This window comes from Magnolia sinica, chromosome 8 (assembly GCF_029962835.1).
Source record: "Magnolia sinica isolate HGM2019 chromosome 8, MsV1, whole genome shotgun sequence".
Classification (NCBI taxonomy): domain Eukaryota; kingdom Viridiplantae; phylum Streptophyta; class Magnoliopsida; order Magnoliales; family Magnoliaceae; genus Magnolia; species Magnolia sinica.
In genome coordinates, this window is record NC_080580.1 from 33,811,778 (window position 1) to 33,831,524 (window position 19,747).

Genomic DNA, 19,747 nt, shown 5'->3' on the forward strand with positions numbered 1-19,747 from the left:
AGTGCAACAAAAAAATGAGGTGGATGAAAAACTCAAGTGGGTCACACGAGAGGGAAAATTAGGGAAGGAAATTTTTACGGTTGAAATATTCCTAGGCTCTACGTTAATGTTTATATGTTATCCAAACCGTTTATAAGGTCATTGTCAATAGGATGAAGTGAAAAAACCAAAAATGTAGGCTGATACAATAATTTTTTGGGCATAAGAATGCTTCAACGGTGCTCACTGAATGATCACTGTTTCCTCTCGTGTGTCCCACTTGAGTTCTAGATACACCTAATTTTTTATCGCAAGTCCTTAAATGATCTCGAAAAATGGATGGACACAGTGGATTTATCAAAAACATGTCTGTGGGCCCCACCCAGCATCCTTGCGCAGGAACTTCCTGCGAAAGAAATCCGCGTCCATCTGTCTCTGCCCAATTCATGCCCAAAATTTGAGCGCGCGCCCAAAAAACCTAAACCTATCTCTCCCTTTCTCCGTTCCCTAATTCCCTCTCTCACGCACCTGATCTCTGCTCTCTCTCTCTCTCTCTCTCTCTCTCTCTCTCTCTCTCTCGATCTTCGTCCCAATCTCCTTTCCCTTTCTATCTTAAGCCCTTCAAGCAGAGGAAGCAAAAGAAGAAAGTAGAAGACAAGGTTCGTCTCTCTATCTCTCTCTCTCTCTGTGTGGTTCTCGGAGCTCTGTTCTGCTGTATATGTGTAGAAATGAAACAGAAGTCCAAAAGAAGTACATGTAATATAAAAGAGAACACCTTAAAAGAAGCTAAACGGTAGATTGGATTTTTCTTATATTTGTGTTAGGTGTTCATGCTCCTCATGTGTGCCTGACTATGAATTTTTTTCTCCAAAAGAGTGTCATTGTTACACAGTGCATGTGATAGCATCAAGGATGATAAAGTAGACAATGACTGGATCTTCATCGCTTATTTACTGTTAGCAACTTCTTGTTTGGCTTGAGAAGATGCTTTTCCTATTTCTGCCCATGCTATCATTTTTGCTGACAAGACTTCCATTTCAAAATCTCATGGATCACATCATAAGATCCATGCCGCTCATCAAGTGGGCAACGCTTTCTACACGCCCTGGCCTAACAATCCGTAGTCTGCTTATCAGGGTTGCACGTTTCCAAAATGAATCGTACACAGGTCCCACCAACCTGTTTTGGGGCAATGGCATCAAAATGGTAGGGCCCACCTGTTAGGGGCTTGGATCTTGAACCATGTCTCACATCGAGGCATGTGAGCTACTAGTCCCTTGAAAGGAGATCCATAAACTACCTATACACAGGGGACGAGTTTGAATTAGGCTTTGTTCGGGAGCTTGTATTTGGAATGCATTGGAGTCCAAATCACAAATCAAGGTGATTCCAAATTGTCGGTTATAATTGGCAGCTTGTATTTGGACACACACAGACACACACACAAAATTTTAACTTCCCAATTTTTCCATATTCTTGTGACCCACTTGATGACCTGATTGGTCCTATTTTAGGGCAGTCACACATACTCGGTGGGGACGTCAAGCTGATGAACAGCCAGGATTAAAAAAAACTTGAAACATTGGCATGTGTGAAGTCCTATTCTAGTGAATCATTCTCTTTATCTTCTCATTACTAATACTAATAATGATGTCAAAGGATGCGTTTGGATGCACTATCAAATTGAATTGCAATTTAGAGACTGATAGTGTGGAAATATGGAAACTAGAATTTCCTTATCATTCATATTGAGAATCTTGCACCAACATGCAATGACATTACTTCTTAGTTGGACTTGAAAAAGAAAAGGAAAAAAAAAAACCTGAAGTGCAATTTTAGGTATAGTTGTTCATTGTGAATGCTTGAAAACACTATTTATCTATCTGTTCCTCTTAGATGAAACTGAATGTTCATATTTCAAATCAATTGTGCATCCAAACACAACATAAGTGTTTTGGTGCAATTGCAGAGTTTGTTTTGGCGTTGCTGAGGTCTTGTTGGTGATTGGAGTGGCCGTTGAATCTAATCACATGAGAATATGGAGAGAATCTAGGAAGAAACTGCCTAGTTGTCAACTAGATGGCATTTTTTACCTGTTAATAGTATTTCTAGCAACCGCCTTTTATTTTGTGGTATTGCAAATGCTGAGAGTGAAAGATGGTGAGGCCACTATCCAGAGAGAGATGGTGGAAGTGGCTCTCTATTAACTCTCTGCTCCATGTATCTTATTTGTCTTGAGGTTTTCTCTCTGTTAACTCTCTGCTTTAATTTTATTCAATTTCTCACTTAGGTCCCTTCTTTCAATTCACACTATTGGAAATAAGAACGCTACATGGATCAGTCGACTTTACATTTTGATGAAAGAGCCAGATCTGAACTTGACTTGTTTATTTTGCCTTTTGGTCCAATGGAAGTACATTTATGCATTTCATGCTTTCCGGGCTCGTTAGGCATTGTCACCAAGCTGCTGTCATCAACTGTTAACCTTGGATGGCCCATGTATCAAAAATCCCCTTGAACTGAAACATTCTAGCAGCAGAATATTTGGCTGTGGTCAGTTGAATAGGAAACGTTACTGTATTTTCTTTCACGAATGTTATTTCTTTGGCCGCCTATTTAAAGGTCACAGCGGGTCCATATTATCAATGGTTTGGGTGAGTGAACGATGGGCCTCACTTTCAAACTGAAAACCCAAAATGGAAGTGCTTTCAATCTCCCTCCAAACAGACAAAATCACATAGCAAGAACTCCAATGGGACAAGACCAATAATCTCTCCATCACTGTACAAAGACGACTAAACAACACCTCAATCTTGTCAAACGTCCACATCTACAAGCTTTTATAAAACTACAATGGCAGCTTGCAAAAAGCTTTGGAAAACTCAATTAAAAAAACCAAAATAATAATAAAAGAGGGATAAGAGAGGCCACCAATGCAATAGTATTTAAATACATTCCGTTTATTTGCTGGACTTTGATGAAAGACTTGGGTAGAGCTGTCAATAGGTACCAGACTCATTGATACCTGGGTGACCTGACCCCATTTTAATGAGTCCCATATTTAAGGATGCGTGTGCTTTGATCCAAACCGTCAGATCCATTGGCCACCTTTCGGGATGGGGTATATACCTGAGAAATCAAAATGTAAAAATGCGAATAACATCCCCACCTTCATAGGGAACGCTTTAATCAGACATGTTAGATGGCCAATCACTGATCCTAATCCAGCTAGCCTATTCTTTTGTATTACTTGGGACAATCCATGTTGATCAGATGATCCTCAGCCTTTCAATGTCAGCCATTGAATTACCACCATGGTGCAAAATATCATGGTCCAATGGAAGTACATTTATGCATTTCATGCTTTACGGCCTCGTTAGGCATTGTCACCATGCTGCTGTCATCAACTGTTTGCAAATCCCCCGTCTAGCACCACATGCTCTAGATATCAACTGCTTGTAAATCCCCCTTCCACTTTATGTAGAAAAGCTGCTTATTTTTCTTTTTCCTATGCGAATGAATTACAATCAGTGCACTCACAGCCTGGAATTTCAAGAAAGGTTTTAGAATTGCTCCTACCACATGGTACTTCACTCATCCGTTGGTATGTTTGCAATCATAGAGTTGAGCAAGGATGCCTTTCAAATTTGGATATTCTCGTCTTGCCAAAAGTACATGGTGTTTGTTTTAGTAATGCATTTCCATATTGTCCTTGTGTAGATATCTAACCTTTTCTTGGTCCTTGATTACAGGTTCCTTTGAGTGATATACTTGGCAGCTTGCTTTTGCAATCTCCATCTGTGGACGACTTTCATCAAAGAGAAATATTTTACCTCTATCTTTTTCCTAGAAACACCAAGAATAGAAAGGTGTGTTCACATCGGTCCACCGCCTTTTTTCCTTTTCCTTTTTCAATTCATTTTTTCAATGTTCTATTTTATCAAATTATCTGTCTAATTGTGTATTTGTGATGGTTTCTGCTAAACTAGTTAATGCATGACTTCTTACTTTATTGTGGCTGTATTTTGTTGGGTCACAATTTATGGATTCTGTTCATATTAGAAGCCATGTTAGTCTACATTTATCATGGAAGCCATTACTTCTAAATCTCACAATTAAGGAGTATAGATTTATCCACACTACTTGGAACATTTTCAAATATGCTGCCAAAGGGTTTTTATGTAGAATCTAGGAACAGAGGCCTGCACAACCTGCGAGAATCTGAGGCTACTTCTCTCTTGATCTTTTATTCCAGTTGCCTTTTAAATGAAGTTCTGTCTTCTTTCTCGGATTGAAGTTCATATCTTCTCACATATGCCAATGTAAGCTAGATATAGGTCATTCATCGATGGACCACCCAACTATACTATGGTGTAAAAATTTGGCCAATTATTTCATTCTTGTTATGTGAAATTGTTGTATATATCAGACTATGCAAGCCACTGTCTATACCTTAACTTGTATAAAAATAAGAGAGACGCAACCGAAATGAGCTAGGTTTGATAAATATAAATTAAATTTACCTATGATGATTTCTTTAGCTTGATAAATATACCAATGCTATACACAGTATCTGTACTGAAACAGCCTTAACAAATAATATTGTTAAGGCTTAGCAAACTAATGAAGTCAGTCTGCTTAAATCAGTCTACTCTACTTGGACATGTGTTTATGATGCTTAAATCAATTCACTTGGATGTGTGGTAATGATGCAAACATCAGCCTACTAGAACATGTGTTTGTTTCTAATGCTTAAATCAGTCCACTTGTCCACTTGGAATATGACACCCATACGCATATACTCCAATTGTACACGTGGCATAACATATAAACACAAATTAACCACAGATTGCTTAATAAAAAATTTAGTGTCATGCATGCAATGGATGTACAAATATTGAATTCTTAATAACTAACTTAGCATTTGCGTTTGGCATGAGATATGTTTTTTTAATACTGACTTGTGACGTAGTTCGAAATTGATTGTTTAATTTGACTAATATGGATTTGCTTTGCATCTAAATTTGAATTTACATTATTTTTCATTAGGCTATTGTTGATATGAAGAATGTATTTCTTGTAGCAGAATATTTTTAGGATAAATTATTCATATATCATTTTCTTATCATAAATTATTCATATTACAGTTTATAGTTGTGACTTGTAATTTATAGATTTGTAAGTTAGATAATTAGTTACTCGTTTGAGGATTTCTATGTGGCCATACATAGATATGGTGTGTTTTTAGTAGCATAGAAATCGCTCAAATTGTCCCATTTTGGACAGTTCAAGGTTAGATGGATAGTATGCTTTCATATAATCTATTTAAATATTCATGCCTGATCCGCGGTCCATCTCCTCGTTTCTCTCTAGATATGTTTCTTCCGTTCTGTATCCAATGCCAAATATCTTTACATTATTTTAGATATTTGGCATCTGAATGTAACGTAAGATCAACTTATCTAGAGAGGCATGGAGAGATGTTGCCAGATTTTCAGCGTGGATGTTTAAATGGGAATATGAAAGTATTACAATCTATCCAACCTTGAATGAGTAACTAATTTAAGATTTAATTGTATTAGATTAGAATTGATAGAACAGACCTGGATGTGCGTCGGAGCTATCCGGATGAGCTGGGGTCCCTAGAAGGTGGGAACCATTGTTATGACCATGATAAAGCTGTCCATTTCCTATAGACAGCATTGGAGAGGCCTGACCATTTGGACAGGCCGTATTTATGTATTTGCTCAAAATTAATGGAGCAGACTCGGATGTGCGTTGGATCTATCCGGATGAGCGGGGGTCCCTGGAAGGTGGGAACCGCTATTATAACCATGATGAAGCTGTCCATTTCCTATGGACAACATTGGAGGGGCCCGACCATTTGGATAAGTCGTGTCTTTGTATTTGCTCAAAATTAATGGAGCAGACCCGGATGTGCGTCGGAGCTATCTGGATGAGCGGGTTCCCTGGAAGGTGGGAACCGCTGTTATGACCATGATGAAGTTGTCTATTTTCTATGGACAGCATTGGAAGGGCTTGGCCATTTGGACCCGATTTTTCAATCCCGAACCCAAACCCGATTTCCTAAACCTAAACCTTAACCTATAACCCATACTTATAACCTTAACCTAAACCTATTCTCAAATCCCAAAACCTTAACCTATAACCTAAACCTAGACCTTAACCTTAACCTATAACCTATACTTATAACCTATAACCTAAAAATAAACCTTAACCTATAACCTAAACCTAGACTTATAACCTTAACCTAAACCTATTCTCAAATCCTAAAACCTTAACATATAACCTAAACCTAGACCTTAACCTTAACCTAGACTTTAACCTTAACCTATAACCTATACTTATAACCTTAACCTAAACTTACAACCTTAATCTAAACCTAAACCTTAACCTAAACTCAAATCCCTAAACTTTAACCTATAACCCAACCTAAACCTATACTTATAACCTAAACCTATTCTCAAATCCCAAAACCTATAACCTAAACCTAAACCTAAACCTTAACCTATAACCTATACTTACAACCTTAACCTAAACTTATAACCTTAACCTAAACTTATAACGTAACCCTTAACCTATAATCTAAACTTATAACCTAAACCTAAACCTATTCTCAAATCCTAAACATATAACCTATAACCTAGCCTAATCTTAAAGCTATTTTCATAAAGTGACTTTGGTCTTTTTATTGTAGACATGGATAAGAGTTGGATGCGAGCTAAGAACAGGTTTCACCCAGAGTATAAACAAGGGGTTCAAGAGTTCATGAAATTTGTACGAAATTGGGCAGATTCAAGGAATAAGATTAGGTGTCCATGTCGAAAATGCAAGAACATGATATATAAGACTTTAGACAAAGTAGAGGACGATTTGTTCATAGTTGGGATTGACCAGGGTTACACTTGGTGGATCTATCATGGTGAAGATATGACCCATAGAGTTGAGCCCACTGAAGTCTTTGCAGAAGCAATTGTGTCGGATGACAAGGATGAAGACGTTGACGAAATGCAAGATATCATAGGGGATGTGTTTAGGGAAACAATTGTGGATACTGATTTTGCAGCTACAAGCAGTAACCAAGATATTCTTCCAATGGGTGATGTCAAATCAGAAAAGTTTAGTAGGTTATTGAGGGATGCGCAACGTCAACTTTATCTGGGGTGTGAGAACTTCTCCAAGTTGAATTTTCTTACAAAGTTACTTCATTTGAAGACAATAAATCATTGGAGTAACAAATCGTTTGACATGTTGCTTGAGTTGTTGAAAGAAGCATTACCAGACGGTGAGACATTACCTAAGTCTCATTACGAGGCAAAATCCTTGATGCGAGACTTGGGCCTTGGTTATGAACTCATACATGCATGTATAAATAATTGTTTATTATATTGAAAAGAGCATAATAAGGCTGAAGAGTGTCATTTATATGGAGAGTCTATGTGGAAGCATGACAAAGCCAAGAGTAAGAAAATCTCACAAAAGGTATTAAGGTACTTCTCATTAAAACCCAAACCGCAAAGATTCTTGATGTCTCGTAAGACGGCTGAAGATATGAGGTGGCATAAGGAGAAAGGTGTTCATGATGGTAGTACACTGAGGCACCCTATGGACTCTGAAGCCTGGTAAAATTTTGACAAGTAAAATGACTGGTTTGCAGATGATTCTCACAATGTTCGACTAGGTCTTGCAAGTGATGGTTTTAATCCATTTGGTAATATGAGTAGCTCGTACAGTATGTAGCCAGTGGTACTTATGCCCTACAATTTACCTCCTTGGTTTTGTATGAAGGAGTCATTTTTCATGATGTCATTGCTTATTCCTAGACCCAGGTCACTTGGGAATGACATTGATGTATATTTGCGACCGTTAGTAGATGAGTTAAATGAGTTGTGGAGTCAATGTGTATAAACGTATGACACATTTGCAGGACAGACATTTCGATTACATGCAGCGGTCTTGTGGACAATAAATGACTTTCCCACATATGAAAATTTGTCTGGGTGGAGCATGAAGGGCAAGTTGGCTTGTCCTACATGTGGTATTGAGACTTGTTCATTGTCATTGAAGCATGGTAGAAAAACGTTTTATATGGGCCATTGTCGCTTCCTTCCGAGCGATCATAGTTGGCGCAGGAAGACGATGATCTTTGATGGCAAACAAGATCATATGCCACCTCCGAAAGAGCTATCTGGAGAAGATGTGATGCAACAACTGAGTAACATTGGAGAAGTTAAATTTGATAAGGCATCTCACTTGAAGAAGAGGAAACGTACAGTATTGGACTATAATTGGAAGAATAAGAGCATCTTTTTTAAGTTTTCTTATTGGAGTGATTTGAAATTGCGATACAACTTGGATGTCATGCATATTGAGAAAAATATATGTGACAATGTCTTGAGAACATTGATGAACATAGAGAAGAAAACAAAAGACAGTTTCAAGGCTCGATTGAATCTACAAGAAATGGGTTTAAGGAAAGAGTTGTACTTGCAGCCACATGGAAATTCGTATACTATACCAGCAGCCTGTTACACGTTGACAAAACTAGAGAGAACGTTTATGTGAATGGTTGAGATCGGTGAAGTTTCCTGATGGGTATGCGTTAAACATATCTCAGCGCGTAAACGTTACGGACTGTAAGGTAACAAGAATGAAAAGTCATGATTGTCACGTCCTTCTGCAACGCCTACTGCCGGTTGCGATTCGTGGATTCCTGAGCAAGGATATCAGGTGGCGCTAATTGAGTTGGGGATATTCTTTAAGAATTTGTGTTCGAAATCATTGAATGTAGATGTTATTAAACGACTAGAGAGGGACATTGCCATAATCATTTGCAAACTTGAAAGAATATTTTCACCTACATTTTTTGATGTCATGGTACACCTAGCGATTCACTTACCGCACGAGGCGAAGCTTGCAGGCCCAATACAATATCGTTGGATGTATCCGATTGAAAGGTGGTAGAACCTATTAAAATTTTTATTCATTTCATAAACTACATATATCCATGTTTTCATACGTATAACATAGTGGTTTTGTATACAGATACCTTCACACACTCAAATGATTTGTGAGGAATAAGGCACGACCGGAGGGGTCGATAGCTGAAGCATACATTGATAATGAGTGCCTTACATTTTTCTCCATGTATTTTCGTGGCATAGAGACTAGATTCAACCGAGAAGATTAGAATGCTGATGAATGGCAGGAGCATGAACAAGGACTCATATCTGTATTTACACAAAACGTTCGTCCTTTAGGATCCCCGACGTTTCAGAATATGGACCATATTGATCTAGCAAAGGCGTGTTGGTATGTGTTGCATAATTGTGAAGAAATAGAGTCGTACTTGGAGTAAGTCTTTCCTCAATTATTATTTTCTCTACATATAATGATCTTAATGTTTCTTGCTGATGACATGCCATTTGTGTGTATAGTGAACACATAGACGAGATGAAGTCTAAATTTTCCAAAAATTATGATCGAATGCATCAGGATCAATTTGCAGAATGGTTCGCCGAACGTGTAAGATTTCACATTGTATCTCACCACACTTAGCATTTTCGTTGTATTGCACATTATTTCAACCTATGAAAATCTCTAAACAATTATATTCTGTACATGATAATAGATGAAGACGTTGCGCACGAGTAACTCTGCGGATGCGTCTGATGCATTATACTCACTGGCATGTGGCCCTGATAGACGTGTATCTAGATATATAGGTTGTATTGTAAATGGGATTCGATTGCATACTGAAGAACGTGAGAAGTACATGACCACACAAATTAGTAGGGTGGTTGTGAAGGGAACAAATGAGGAGGATGAAATTGACTTTTATGTCATTTTGATAGATATTATTGAGCTGAGTTATTGTATGAGAAAGCGGGTGTACTTATTTAGATGTGATTGGTGGGACATTGGAAATAAGAAGTTGGGAATACAGACTGACAACTACTTTACGAGCGTAAATTTATCTCAGAAGTGGTTTAAGGACGACCCATTTGTCCTCGCCAGCCAAGCCGAGCAAGTATTTTACCTCGCTGACACCAAGTTAGGCGGCTCTTGGCACGTGGTGCAGAAAATAAAGCCCAAGAATGTATTTGACGTTCCCATACCAGAAGTTGAAGATAGCAAGGACGGGAAAAATGACACGTCTAGGGTTCAACAAGCATATCAAGAAGACATGCCATCTAGAGATACAGGGACTAATTCAAGTGTTGATATTGATGTGGTGCAATTAGATAGAGATGTGCCACCTGATCATGTTGATGGCTCAATAATACGTGATATTGTTAGAGATGATAGCGGTTTCATTGATGATGACGTTGCAGACAACAATGAGGAAATACTGATCAGCGATAGTGATGGTAAAGAAGAAATAGCCCTAAGCGATAGTGAAACAGACAACGATTATTAAATGTACACATGATTTACATGTCATTTTTCAATTCGAATAATTTATGTATTCCATGTATACGTGAAAATTACAAGTCATGATTAATTCTTTTTATTGACTTGTTTATAATCAATATTTGTAGTTGAGTCAATTTCTGATTATGTCCTCCATAAACTGAAGTGTAGTAAAAGCACGCAACATACTTCATCAGCTATTGCAGATGGACGTTTCGGTCCTATCTTCTTCTGGTAGGGCCACAGAGATACCCGGTCTGGTCGATGAGTGTAAAGTGGAATATATCGACGATGTCTCAAAGGAAATATTATGTCATCTCAAAGAAATTCCGGGGCTGATGGAAATATATAACCGCAGGAAACGAGATATGAAAAATGTGACTTTGTCACTTGCACATCTGAATGGAGTCTCGAGAGACCAGATTTCTCTTATTGTGACTGGCATGTTGGCTGTAAATATGTCGAGTGCTTCACACGAAATGACATATGCTTTTGAAGTATATGATAGCTTACACAGGGAGTACTTTGGATAGTTTACCTCAAAGTTATTTCATATTACAACGAAATATGTGTATTTAATATAGAATGACAATGTATAATGAAATTTCCAATGGTTATAAATTAAAGTTTACAGTTTTATTATATTCTGCTTGCATTATAGTGTAATGGTCTAATCATATTTTAATCATCTCTCTAAGCATAAGCACAAATGCATTGTACCGTCAACACTACTTGTATAATGTTTTAGTATATTCCACTTGTATTGACATTGTTTAAATTTATAAGTTCGTAACTCGCACATATTCAGTGATGGCACCAGGTGGGAGAGCACGTCGTTCGTGCACTAGATCTACCCCTTCTACCCGTGATGCGACGGAGACAGCATCGCCATCACATGTTGCATCGCAGACATCTGATCCCTCAGTTGCACATACACTGGGCACTGTATGTAAGTGTAGACATATACTTCTTTTAATGACTTCTATTTATGTTTAGACTTACATATTTTTTTTTGCAACAGCATCGTCGACCAGCCGACGAGGATGTGGACCCACGCGTGGGTCGCTTTTAAAGCGACTTACGCGTGAGGGTAGGGTGAGGGTAGAGTTCCTACAGGATTGCATTAGACCTGTTGGGAACAATGTCAGACTGTTTACGTCGGAAGTCGGTGTCTTATGCCGATCTCTGATCCCCCCACCACCCCCTGTTGGAGAGACGTGACAAATAATGTATGACAGCTCATCCGTCAGCGTCTTTAGGTAAATTTTAGTTTTTTAAAATTTATTTTATAAAAGTTCATTTTACGGTTAAGTTATTTTCTTAATAAGTTTATTGCCTTAATCTATTATTTACGAAATTGCATGATAAATTTGACTTGAATTTGAGTGTTCCGCACATTTCCTTTGCCATCTATGACATGATCAAGGAGCGGTTCAAGGAGTACCGCTCCGTGTTACATAAGCGGTACAAGCGGTGCATGAGCCACGAGGAGGCCACACTGTCCGTACCACCACACGTGACCGATGACGACAAGCGGATACTCTGCGATAGATTTTTGTCTGATTCTTTTCAAGTAATATTTACATATTTACGATATCTTAAGGTAACAATTAAATTCGCAATTAATAACAATGTATTATGAATAATGTGTTCAGAAGAGGAACAAAATAAATTCTGATAACAGGGGAAAGTTAGAAGTGAACCACGTAGCTGGTTCAAAGTCATTTGCAGAAATTCGTCACAACATGGTAAGAAATTACTGATAATTATTAAGTTGATATATTCTTTCCATATATTTATATTGACTCTATTATCCTTTCGATTGCGTAGCAAGATTTCGTCACTGGCCAGGAGTCCGGACCAGTAGACCTCTACAGAGGGACTCACTGTCGACAGGCGACGGGATCTTAGGTACATCCTAGAGCTGACAAGATTTGGGTACAAATCCTTACATTGTAAAATTTAATTACATTAAATTATAATAATGTCATTTTTTAGAGAAAATTCATATGTTTTCATTACAGGCGGCGATGGACACCTTACGCGATCAGCCCACTCCCGATGGTACTCAGCGGAGTGAGCCAGAGATCCTGAGTAAAGTGTTTGGCACCCGTTCTGAATATGTGCATGGGCTTGGTCATGGTGCCAAGCTCATGGCACCCGCTAGAGCTGCGTCCACCCGATCCATCGTCGTTGGCGAGAGCGCCACCCGCCGAGCTGATATCGCAGAGAAAGAGGTTTAACAGCTACAGGTCGTCGTCCATGACATCAGAGAGCAGCTGGAGAAGAAGAGTGAGCAGCTAGAGGTAGATGGAGGAGCAGGAGAGGAGGATGGAGGATCTGACGAGGCAGAGGGAGGAGCAGGAGAGGAGGAGGATGGAGGAGCAGGCGAGGGAGAGAGAGGAGCAGGAGAGGAGGATAGAGGAGCAGGTAAGGCAGAGAGAGGAGCAGGAGAGGAGGATGGAGGAGATGCGGGTGGAGCATGAGCGATGGATGACGAAGATATTTCAATCTTTCACTACACGCTTATCCACTGATACTCCATCACCTCCGCCTTCATCTTTGTGATTTTTTGTATTTTATTTATGATGTTAAACTTATATGTATTTATGTGTGAATGAATGTCATGTTGATGGATATAGTTTATATTTGGATGGAATTATTTACTTTAGGTTTAAATGGATGTGAATGTGAATTTGATGAAATATTTATATAACAGGTGTATATCAGGAATATTGTATATCAGGAATATTGCAACAGTGAATACTAGGAATTTTTTGGTCGGAGGATGAAAAAAAAATAAGGCACTTTTACCTATGACAATTTTCGTAGGTAAAAAGTATCATGCAGGTTTTTTACCTACGAAACTTTTCGTAGGTAAGAGTCTCATCAAGTTTTTACTTACGCAAATTTTCGTAGGCAAAAGTTTAGTAAATATTTTTAGCTACGAAACTATTCATAGGTAAAAGTTGTGAAAATATTTTTACCTACATAAATGTTCGTAGGTATATGTTTTGTAAAATGGTTTTACCTACCAAACAATTCGTAGGTAAAAGTTTCGTAAATGTTTTTAGTTACGAAAAGACTCGTAGGCAAAGTTCTGTAAATATTTTTGTACAGGGAAAAGTTTTGTAAATATTTTTAGCTACGAAAGTATTTGCAGGTAAAACTTTTGTAACAATTTTTACCTACGAACGAATTCATAGGCAAAAGTTTTGTAAATAGTTTTAGCTACCAAAAATATTCGTAGGTAAAAGTTTTGTCATAATTTGTACGTACGAGAAAAATTCGTAGGTAAAACTTTTGTAAATATTTTTAGGTACGAAATTATTTGTAGGTAAAAGTTTTGTCATAATTTTTACCTACGAACAATTTCGTAGGTAAAAGTTTTGTAAATCTTTTTAGCTACCAAAATAATTATAGGTAAAAGTTTTGTAAATCTTTTTAACTACAAAAATAATCGTAGGGAAAAAGATTTGTCAATATTTTTGCCTGCGAAAAAAACGTTGGTAAAAGCTTTTACCTACGAAAGAAAATCGCCGGCAAAAGTCTTATCTTTGCCATCGAAAATTTTTTTTCATGGGTAAAAGTTTTCTCCCTCAGTCTTTTAGCAATGAAATTGTCGACGAAAAGTTTCGTCGGCAAAAGTTTTTGCCTACGAAATAAAGGCTTTTACCTACGAAAATTTTTATAGGTTAAGGTTTAGGTTTAGGTTATAGGTTTAGGTTTAAGTTATAGGTTATAGGTTATAAGTTAAAGCTTTAGGAAATTGAGAATAGGTTAAGGTTTAGGTTTAGAAAATCGGGTTTGGGTTTGAGATCGGGTTTAGTTTGGGTTTTCAAGTTTAGGTTTAGGTTAAGGAGTTGAGGTTAGGATTAGATGTAGGTTTAGGATTGGGGATTTGAGAATACATTTAGGTTTTAGGTTTAGGTTTAGATTTTAGGTTTAGGTAATAGGTTATAGCTTTAGGGAATTGTTATAGGTTAAGGTTAAGGTTTAGGAAATCGGGTTCAGGTTCGAGATCGGGTTTAAGTTTGGGTTTTCAAGTTTAGGTTAGGGAGTTGAGATTAGGATTAGGTGTAGGTTTAGGTTTAGGTTATAGGTTTAGGGTGTGGTTTAGGTTAAGGGTGTAGTCCCTACAAATACAGATATAAACACAGAGGTTATAGGTTATAGGTTTAGATTGAGGTTATTGGTTATAGGTTTAGGAAATCAGCAGTTCCCACCTTCCAGGGACCCCCGCTCAACATCCGGATAGCTCCGACGCACATCCGGATCTGCTTCATTAATTTCAAGATAATACATAAACACGGGCCTGTCTAAATGGTCAGGCCACCCATATTGCTATACATAGGAAATGGACAGCTTCATCATAGTCATAACAGCGGTTCCCACCTTCCAGGGATCCCCACTCAACATCCGGATAGTTCCGACACACATCCAGATCTGCTTCATCAATTTCGATATAATATATAAACATAGGCCTATCCAAATGGCGAGCCTACCCATATTAATGTCCATAGGAAATGGACAGCTTCATCATGGTCATAACAGCGGTTCCCACCTTTTAAGGACCCCCGTTCAACATCCGGATAGCTCCGACGCACATCCGGATCTACTTCATCAATTTCGAGATAATATATAAACATGGGCCTGTCCAAATGACCAGGCCACTTCATCAATGAATCATATAGTATGAAGGAAAGAAGGCTCACCAATTTAGCTAGCAAGGAGAGAGTGTGAGTGCTTGGAATGTCGCCCTTTCTTTGAATAATGGATGCATATTCCACAATGCAATCGAGAATGAGTAAGTTTTTAGTTTCTCCGACAATGCATATGGGCACAGATTTACAAATAAAGATTTTAAGCTAAACCAGAATAGAGATGACAAGTTCCAACCATCCAAATTTGAAAGAAAAGAAAAAAAAATTGCTAATTTTATGAAGTGACACTATTCATTACAGAGATTATCTGAAAATAAACAATTATAAATAAATAGACCATGAGATGTGAATATCTGAGCTAAGGCATGCATGTGTAGATCTAATGATTCTAAATGTACTCCAACCATCAACACTCAAAAGAAAAGAAAAGAAAAGAAAAATCTTTTTTTTTTTTTTTTTGCCGAATTTTATGAACTAGCACCATTCATTGGAAAAATTAGCTGAAAATAAAATATAAAAACAATAGAAAATGAGATGCTAGATGCTTGAACTTGAAATATTATGAAATAAGTAGAAAAAGTATTACAAGATGAGCACAATTAACCAATAGTGAGTGACCCTCTCACAAAACCCTCTTTGGCAAGGAAATAGACTAAACCATTTGCCTTAAACACTTACTATTTGTAAAATGGTAAGATAAACAATTTTCTCAAGGTTTTCTTTTAATTTATAGTCTGAAAGAATCTCTTGTTCTAGTTATAATATTTATTCTACTAGAAAGTTGTTGAATTCCATCCACAGACTCTGCCTATTCTATTTGGAGAATTTCCAAGCCCTGCATGGCGTACTGGAGATCAAATATGGGTTCTGAATCTGGGCCACACAATCTAAAAGCGCCTTTTCTTAAATTTGGGGTCAATTTTAAGCATCACACTACTTAACAACTTGCTAATGTTACTAGTGCACAACTTGTAATTGCAACTAGATCTTCTGATGGCATGTGATGGCATGTAAAGGGTTGTTGGATTGTAAACGCTTGGATATTCTGATTAACAATTACAAAAGGAAAGAATTCTTCTTGAAATTAGAGTAGGAAAGGGAAGAAGAAGAACATAACAAACTTGCAACAAAAGATTCCACGCGGCCTGAAATTTCCTGGACACTACTCTCTATGGTCTGAAACCGAAAGGTAATAGCTCGTGAAAGATGAAAATTAATCCTATCCTATGAAACTAGGAATAATTCTCCAAAACAAGTATAAGCATTAAACTTACCAGCCGGATTATTTAATGAGACCTTGAGCTCACATGATTTAGTGCAGTTTCACCCACCTACCTTTGCACTGCAATATAAGTATTAAATATTGGTAAAGGCCAGATTAGCGGAAATGCTATAGATGGTATAATTGTGGATCTAAAAGAACTTGGCTCATGTACCTTCACATACGCCAATAACTCCTCCAAATTCAGGTGTGTGGAAGTGGTGCATTACCTAAAATGGTCAGATTAAATTGCTTAGAGAAATGTGCATGCTAACATGGTTATTATATAATACTCAGCCCAAATTGCTGGTGTTTTGGCTGCAACATCGAAGACCAAGAATTCTTTACAGGTATTTCCCCTTTTCAGCAATTTAGATAGTTCATCAGGTGGCCAAGATCTTGAGCTCAAACATCCAGTTGTGTTCATTATTAATCCTGTTATAATACAAAGTAGCCAATGAGTAACAAGTTGGAAAAATACTTAAGGCTATTAAATCATATCATATAGGAGATAAACTAGAAATTGGTGGCTTGCTTTTGATAAAGTAACAAGTAACAATTTCCAGGATGATCAGAATTCGCAAGAAAGGTTCAAGTACAACCTAGAAATATACATATTCATCAAAGCATCATATACCAAGTCAACCGCTGATCTTTTGGAAGTGCCATAGAACTTTGTGTGTCTCCTACATGAATAAACAAAAAGGAAGAAAGAAAATGCTAACAGAGAGCTCATTGACAAAGACTTCCAAGAATAAATGGCAATAATCCAATCTTCGTTTACAAATTAGCTAATCTTTGACAGAGACTTCTTACCTCCACAACAGGAAATTCAAATTCATTTACAAATTAGCTAATCATTTACGAACTCCTCCATCCCATGGCCATTGTAAGTTGCATACAAGTAAGTGAAATCACTTCTTTTACATACAAGTAAGTAGCATACAAGTGATATCACTTCTTTTGCTCAGGATTTTAAATGCACTAAAAAGTTGTGACTTACAGCTTGTAACTCGCTTACAGGTGAAATTTTCTATCCAAACACCACCTTTGAGTGGGTTGCTCTAAACCCTTGACAACTAATAAAACTTGCAGGGATCCAAATGAACCCTAAATTCACTGGAAAATTGAGAAATTATATGATCCTTGGTCTAAGCATGTAGTGTCCTCAGATAGATGGTTAAGAAATAACTAGAGTGGCAATCTAAATTCAATAGAAAATGCCAAGACTTATATAAATTCACTGTGCATCCCATCATAGCAATGGTCTCAAAGATGCACATGCTAATTCAAGGGCTCCATATGAAAATAAATGGGTATATACCATATCTCTGACAAACGTGCCATCTGATGGTGGGAGTAATGCACGTCATGTGAGGCTAACGTTCTCTCAAACCTTCTGTTCCTTGTTACATAACATACAAACAAAAAGAAGTTGTATGGTGAAAATTAACCAAAGTGAAATTCACATGAATCTATCAAAACAATGGGAAAAATCTATTTTTTCTAGATGAAATAAGATGGATCAAAGAAAAACAAGCATATGATAATAACAGATCAGGAAAATCAAATACAGAGCAGAATTATTATTATTTTTTTTTTTTAAAAAAGAACTTAACTGTCGGAGATGAATGAATTCTTTCGATCTGTCGATCACCACAGATTCTTATTGGTGCTTTTACTAGTCTCTTAAAAGCATCACTACACATAATTTTAGATAAATAAAAAGAAAGAAAGAAAATTTCAGAAATTGCATTTTGAATTGGAGCAATTTGTATGATTTGTGAACTCAACACAAAAAAGGCTATCTAAGACAAATTAGAATAGAAAATGTAGAACATTGAACAATCACAAAAATTCCAGGTAACCAAGGATTGGTTCATGTATACAGTTATCAGATATTCTGACTAACAACCATCATTATGTAAGTATTTAATTTCTAACAAGTGAAGACCATCAAATCAAAGAAGCCAGCAATTTAAAGCATTGACAAGCAATCAAAATTATAAAATTGCTTCCTGCAGTTTAGTTAATAGATGCACTAAAACTAATTTAGTGTTTACATGATGTAATTTTATTGTTGCTGTTTAACAATAGATATGACAGGCTGCATTTCCTTTCAAACAGTGATAGATTAAGCACAAATACTAAAAACTTGATTCCCACCAAATGCAGTGCAACTGGACAAAATAAAATAAACGTAATAACTTCCAATTTCCTTCATTCAAATGAGAGTACAAAAATTATATACATAAGGAAATAATGTACTCATAAAATTATAAAAACTAAAAGAGAAATTTTGAAGTGATAAAGAATGGATGTATTGTGTAGATTGTTTAGTACTATTGAAATCATTCTTTCCACAAGGAGGATTTTCATAATAGTATAATCATTTTCAATACGAGTATACCCAAGATCACAACAAGTACATCTGAAAATAACAAAGGCACACATCGCAAAATCTACTATAAATTTGAACTTTTACATCATCCATAAGGTCCAAAAGGACATACATGAGAATAAAAGGAAAGAGAGAAAAATCAGCAACACTAGAGTCCTCACTGCTCAACTCTACTCCATGCTCTGCTGCTACGGTGCCTACCTAGATTCTCCTACACGCATTAATCGTGCATAAGCTTATAAAAGCTTAGAGGGTGGTGAAAGTATGTGTCAATAATGCACAGAAGAATAGTAGGAGGTATAAGGAGAGAAGCATGATCAATGAGCATATCACTAGCCTTACCAAGGCTTACCATGAATGCGATGCAATGAGTAATGGGTGCCATACCAAGGTTATGCATGAAGGGGGGCTTGTACAGCCAATGCTAATGCGATGCAAGTAATGTCAGTGCTCATATCCAAACCATAAGTCAAGTACATTTCCAATCATAAGGAAATCACCGGGGTCCATTACACTGCTGAATGACTGCCGCTCTGCAGACCCCGCACAGTCAAACGAGCGTAAGAGACCTCACTACCCACCTGTGGACAACCAATCACCAACAAGGCCTGAAGGTAGCGGACCCATTTACGAGCTGGTCAGACTCAGCCTAGCAATGCCTCCTCACACCAGGCAGGTAAGGCCACACCCCTATCCAACCGACTACACGACAGTGGGAGTCGCGGCCTAACGGTATAAGGCCCTCGTGCGCTCATGTATTCCACTCGGTCACGGCGTTGGAGCATATCCTTGGTACCATGAAAGTTTTAAAAATTTCACCCATGGGCATCCTATGCACCCGGTATGCTCAACTAATATTTCCAATGTCCAGACATACGGCCATCCACGAATACCCCTGTGGAGGTAAGGCCCTGATGAAGTAAGGGCGAATATCCACAAGCTATGCAATGTCAGATTCATGAATCACACAATCACCCATGCATCAATCCCAAGCATCCATCTCTCGGG

At 37.5% G+C, this 19,747-nt stretch overlaps 2 protein-coding genes and 1 long non-coding RNA gene across 6 annotated transcripts in view; 2 read left to right on the top strand and 1 right to left on the bottom strand.

The window, feature by feature from the left end:
* The window catches only part of LOC131253214 (uncharacterized), a 34,559-nt gene extending 19,298 nt beyond the window's left edge, over positions 1-15,261 (bottom strand). Inside the window, exon 1 of the long non-coding RNA XR_009175022.1 lies at positions 15,129-15,261. This is a non-coding gene — a long non-coding RNA (uncharacterized LOC131253214). The remainder of the gene's footprint in view (positions 1-15,128) is intronic.
* Positions 538-11,659, top strand: LOC131253212 (uncharacterized). 2 transcript variants are annotated; one of them, XM_058254114.1, is made up of 3 exons: positions 538-638; positions 11,200-11,362; positions 11,435-11,659. In XM_058254114.1, exons 2-3 carry the CDS (start codon positions 11,224-11,226, stop codon positions 11,632-11,634), a joined length of 339 nt encoding a protein of 112 aa, XP_058110097.1. In that variant the 5' UTR covers positions 538-638; positions 11,200-11,223; the 3' UTR covers positions 11,635-11,659. The 2 variants fall into 2 exon arrangements, with proteins under 2 accessions (XP_058110097.1, XP_058110096.1); XM_058254113.1 differs by lacking the exon at positions 538-638 and having other exon boundaries at positions 10,993-11,362.
* Positions 11,722-12,911, top strand: LOC131253213 (uncharacterized). 3 transcript variants are annotated; one of them, XR_009175021.1, is made up of 4 exons: positions 11,722-11,986; positions 12,069-12,161; positions 12,244-12,719; positions 12,826-12,903. XR_009175021.1 is itself a non-coding variant. In XM_058254116.1 (4 exons), the coding sequence occupies exons 1-3, from the start codon at positions 11,831-11,833 to the stop codon at positions 12,322-12,324; spliced, it is 330 nt and encodes a 109-aa protein (XP_058110099.1). In that variant the 5' UTR covers positions 11,722-11,830; the 3' UTR covers positions 12,325-12,351; positions 12,438-12,911. The 3 variants fall into 3 exon arrangements, 2 of the variants coding, with proteins under 2 accessions (XP_058110099.1, XP_058110100.1); XM_058254116.1 differs by having other exon boundaries at positions 12,244-12,351; positions 12,438-12,911; XM_058254117.1 differs by having other exon boundaries at positions 12,244-12,324; positions 12,438-12,911.
* Positions 15,262-19,747: the final 4,486 nt, after the last annotated feature.